Source organism: Drosophila ficusphila, unplaced genomic scaffold, assembly GCF_018152265.1.
Source record: "Drosophila ficusphila isolate 14025-0441.05 unplaced genomic scaffold, ASM1815226v1 contig_256, whole genome shotgun sequence".
NCBI lineage: Eukaryota > Metazoa > Arthropoda > Insecta > Diptera > Drosophilidae > Drosophila > Drosophila ficusphila.
In genome coordinates, this window is record NW_025064156.1 from 1,136,105 (window position 1) to 1,141,310 (window position 5,206).

The following is a 5,206-nucleotide window of genomic DNA, read 5'->3' on the forward strand; positions in this document are numbered from 1 at the left end:
CACCAGCATGGTAATGAGTACGATGCAGGTCTCGAAGAAACAGCGAAACAAATTCTGTTTTTGAGGACAGTAACAGTGGAAATTTGGCATCATACGGTATTGGTGCATTTAACAACCTTCCCCCAACTCGGATTAATTGAAGTGTTACGCCTTCTAGTTCGCAAGTGTGTAAGAAAGGATTTAGACGTTGAAGATGTGGGCTTAAAGTTTCAGATTTCTCGAGCTTGACATATTCTAAACCAAAATCAGCTCTTTGATATACTTGGACCATTCTTAGAAACGATAACTTCAGTTCGTTAGCCGAAATACCAATATCGCGATTATTTTTCTTCCCTTGAATAAACCGATTTACATATGCCATAATCCGCGGAAGTTTATTGAATGACGAACATTTTCCAACAAGCTCAATGAAGACGTTCGGTTGATTTGTTGTGACGGAACATACTGCCACGCTTTTCTTGTTCTTCATGGAAACCGATTCGTCCCAATCCAGTTTTTGTCGCCACAGTTCCTGAAGCAAGATTTTAGCTCTCGTGATCTGCGGGCACAACAATCCCAAGGGATCAAACAAACGTGCTGTGACGGATAAAATGTTGCGTTTAGTTGGTGGTAGGGACTGAAACGAATTCTCCAAACTATAATGAAAGGCATCACTCTGAGGGTTCCATCTCATCCCAAGCGTTTTCACAGACTAGGAAGTGTTGAATATAAGCGATTTTTCCGATCCCTGGTTAGTCATCAACCTTGGGTGATTTGTTGCCCATTTGGCCAGCTGGAAACCACCTAACTCTAACACCTTGGTCACTTCTTTGCGAATGACTTCCAACTTTTCTAAACTGTTTGCTCCTGTGAGCATATCGTTTACATAGAAGTCGCTTGAAATTACCTCTGATGCGACAGGATGTGACTCAGAGTAAATTTTTGCCAGTTCAAAGAGGCAACGAATGGCCAAAAACGGAGCAGAGGCTGTTCCATAAGTGACAGTGTTGAGGCGATAGGTTTGTAGAGCTTGCGTCGACTTTTCCCTCCACACGATAAGTTGGAAATTTCTGTCTTCATTGGCAATGTTAACTTGCCTATACATCTTCGAGATATCAGCAGTCAAGGCATATTTGTGTAATCGAAATCTTGCCAAAATAGCATAAAACTCCCTCTGAATCGTTGCACCCACCATTAAAGTCTCATTTAATGAGATCGAGGTTGACGTTTTACTTGAAGCGTCAAAAACAACTCGCAACTTTGTGGTGCTACTATCAGGTCTTAGGACACATTGATGTGGAATGTAATAGTGTTGTCCTGGAGGAGGTGTTGGAAGCAGCGACATATGCCCAAGGTTAAGATATTCTTTCATAAAGTCTTGGTACATGTCATGTAACTCGCCTTGCCGTTTCGAAGGATGAGCCTAAAGCACTTGGATTTGTCTTAAATGGCAACTTTACCACAAAACGACCTGACGAAAGCCTGTGTACTGTTTGCTCAAAGTGCTGCTCGCAAGAAACTTGTTCAGCTGTATAAACAGCCTTCGATCTCTCTGGGACGTGTTCCAATTCCCAAAAACGTTCTACAAAAGAGTCGAGAGAACTTATATTTTCACTACCAGTGACGCTCCATACTTGAGCATTATTCGATACGCGTTTGGTGTACTTTCCCGAAACAATCCATCCTAATAAAGTTTTCTGGATTGAAGGATGTTCTGAACCCAATTTTATTTGGCCTACGCTGAGAAGTTCGAAAAAGGATTCTGCCCCAATTAGTAAGTCTACTTTAGCGGGCTTGTGAAAACGAGGGTCTGCTAATTCAATATTTGCTGGAATTTTCCACTGTGCACAATTGACTTCGTTATCTGGTTGATATGATGAAATGGAGCTTAGTACCCAAAAATCAGTAGCGAAACTATGAGCATTGACGCGAGAATGAATCGACGTGTGGACTTTGTGCCGTACTACCGAGTCGTTCTTCCCTACAGTGGTGATATTCAAATAGGATTCTTTCTTGCGTAACCGCAAACGCTGTGCTAAGTCCTCGGCCATAAAGTTTATTTGAGACCCTGAGTCTAACAGAGCTCGTGCTAATTGAAACTGTCCAAATCTATCCCGTACCTTAACGACAGCCGTAGCAAGAATAACTTGGTCACTACTTGCAACATGACAAGAATGGGCTTGATTGGGATGGTCAAATGCTACTGAAGATGCTTGGGCTTGCACTTGAGGAAGTGATCCCGAAGAAGTTGGTTGCTGCTCTACTCCGTATCTGTGCAGAAGTGTGTTATGAGGTTTGGAGCAAACGCGACACTTTACTGCTTTGAACTTCTTGACTGGATGACCTGGATTCAGACAATTAATACACAACCGATTGTGTTTCGTAAAATCGAACCGTTGGATCACTGACAAAGCCATAAGAGGTTGACAACTGCCTAAACTATGGTTTGTCGCTGAGAAATATCGACATTTTGATTCAGGTCTGCGATCTGTTTGTGTGCATGAGAAGGACTATTTAGAATATCCTCTATTGGAACCTTGGTTAGGCTTCCCTTTACTTTTGGTTGACTCTTCAGCAGCTAAATGTTGATATCGCCAAATCAACAGAGTCGCACAATCAGACCATGTCGGCAACGTATTATAATCTAGCTGTTCCTCAAATCTGGATTTTGTTGTGTGATCTACTTTGGACACTTGGTCCTCGAGAACTAGTGGGATGTTCAAGAGGGGGCACCAGGCGGGTCGCAGGTTGCGGATAGCGAACGGCCTTCTTTAAGGTTAGTTGCGAATAGGCGCAAGCTAATAAGCAACCCCGGACAAGCAGCGGGTACACCGGAGTCGGTGTACTGATGAGACGTTTGTCTTGCCGTCTTCAAAAGTATAGCCTCACACACTCCTCTTCCCTCACGATGACCTATCAACTCCCCTCCCCACACAATCTCACTCCGGGCCGGACTAAGGTGTCATCCGACCCGTGCCGATAGTCAGCCTGGCTGGGGGCCCGGATTAACAAATAGCCCAGTCTCTCACGGAGGGTTCAGGCAAGTGGCGACCGCCTGGCCTTACCCGGGTATGGCGGATCTCTGCCCGGACGAACCATACTTTCTCCGCAACTCGTGGGATTCTATTATGAAAAAGAATATGAAAACCAAATTGCCGCAGGATATCCCTGCCTCAAGTGCCGCAAGGCTTTTTGAAGAAAGACTCCTTGACGGAGTGCGACCCCAGGTGGGACCAGCCCCACCCAGGAGCGCAGCTTCCATCAGGAGTGCGTCACGGACGCAGAATGTGGGACAACCCCCACAGCGACCGACTGTTCCAGTTCGGGAACGTGGGCTACCGGCAGGACCATCCCGGCCGGCTTGCCCACCCCCCGCGGCTGTACAGAAGACCAAGCCCGCCAATAAGGTAGAGGTCCTTCCAGCCAGTGGACAACCAGGAGGCCTTGGCGACCCCAACAGGAAAGGCCTGTCGGGGTCCAAGGTCCAATGGTACCTAAGGTATCTTCAGCAGGGCATGACACCTGATGAAGCTTTGAAGAAGGCGAAGGAGCCACGACCTGTGGCACAAAACGTTGCCCCTGCCAGCAAGCGGGCAAATAGTACCCTCACCCCTCCGATGGACACCCCGAAAACGTTCAAGTCAGAGGGCATCAAAGAGGCAGCGGCACCTCCCCCCCGTCCCCCAAGGCCTGATGAGCCTGGCACATCGAAGACGGCGGCGACGAGGAGACCCCCCCTGAGGCATCTGCTGGCACACCCAGCGTGCCGAAGGCGGGTGACAAGGGTGAGAAGCAGCCACCCTCCACTTGTGCGGCACCTCTCACTGGCACACATACCTCCTACGCGGAGGCCGCCAAAAGAGTCAGAGTTGCGGTACTACCTGAGGACTACCCGCAGGTGTACCTGAGCAACGAAGAGCTTGCCGAGCTGGAGGAGGCCATAATGGACGACGTAGTCACGTCTGAATGGGACTCAGCAGTCGCCTTCAGAGGTATCCACTTTAGGGTCGGATACCTCCTGATAGACTGCTTGGACCAGGACTCGGCGGACTGGCTGAGGGCTGTAACGCCTCAGCTAAGGACGTGGAAAGGCGTGCCCCTTGACACTAGGGTAGGAGAAGACATTCCTGCGGCATACAATGTCACAGTCTTCTGCCCTAGAAGTGCAGAAAGAAGCAATGAGGAGCTTCTGATGATGCTGGGACGCCAGAATAGAATGGAGGTCGATTCCTGGAAGGTGGTCTCCCGAAGGAACGACGGAGGCGGGGCACTCCTCGTTATAGGGATAGACTAACTCACCCGAGATGAGATCGTCTCTAAAGGGCACCAGCTGAACTTTAGATTCGGGACCGTCTCGGTGAGTGGTCTCGGTGAGTGGTCTCAGGAAGGCGGCGAAGATGGCGGCAACAGAAGCAGCGCCCCCCGGCCCCAAAGACGGCAAAGTGGAGGTCGAGGAATCCCTCGAAAAGCCACAAGAGCCATTGGGTGCAGAGGAGGAGGCTATCGCCGATATGGACGTAGAGAGTGAGGATGAACATCCCTCGCCCTCCCAGGAGGTGGCACAAGAGCCCCTCCTAGAAGATATCGACGAGAAGGAGGCCGACGTCACCCTGACGGAAGGCAGTAAAGGGGAATGCCCGCCCCCTTCACAAAACATGGAGCACCCGCTCCAGTAATGGCTGCACACCGCAGCACGCAGCTAGCCCAGGTGAACTTACACCGGGCCAAGGCGGCATCCGCCGTCCTGGCCAGGTTGTTCACCTCCCAACATCTCGGGCTAGCTCTCATTCAGGAGCCTTGGTGCAATCAGGGCATTAAAGGCCTGTACACCAAGGAATCAAAGGTAATATGCGACCAACGGGGTGCACACCCAAGAGCATGCATATTAATAAGGAAAGATATCAACTATAATATCTTTTCAGAGTTCCTAACCAGTGACTGTGTCGCAGTAACGCTGAGCGGCACAGGAAAGTTACCAGCGATCGCCATAGCATCGGCGTATTTCGCTGGGGATGCAGCATGCCCACCACCGGAAATCATCGGACTCGTGGAATGCTGCAGAAGGAAGAAGTTACCCCTAATCATAGGATGTGACGCCAATGCACATCACGTGATATGGGGAAGCACCGACGTCAACAACAGAGGTGAGCAGCTAATAGAGTTTATTGTAAATAGTAACCTAGAAATCGCTAATGTCGGGTCCACATCGACATTCATTACTAGAGTA

At 49.2% G+C, this 5,206-nt stretch overlaps 1 protein-coding gene across 1 annotated transcript; it reads left to right on the forward strand.

Annotated features, from left to right (window-relative positions):
- Window positions 1-3,264: 3,264 nt before the first annotated feature.
- LOC122319871 lies at window positions 3,265-4,273 on the forward strand. The gene is made up of 3 exons (XM_043207665.1): window positions 3,265-3,309; window positions 3,366-3,579; window positions 3,693-4,273. The coding sequence occupies exons 1-3, from the start codon at window positions 3,265-3,267 to the stop codon at window positions 4,271-4,273; spliced, it is 840 nt and encodes a 279-aa protein (XP_043063600.1).
- The last annotated feature ends 933 nt before the right edge of the window (window positions 4,274-5,206 follow it).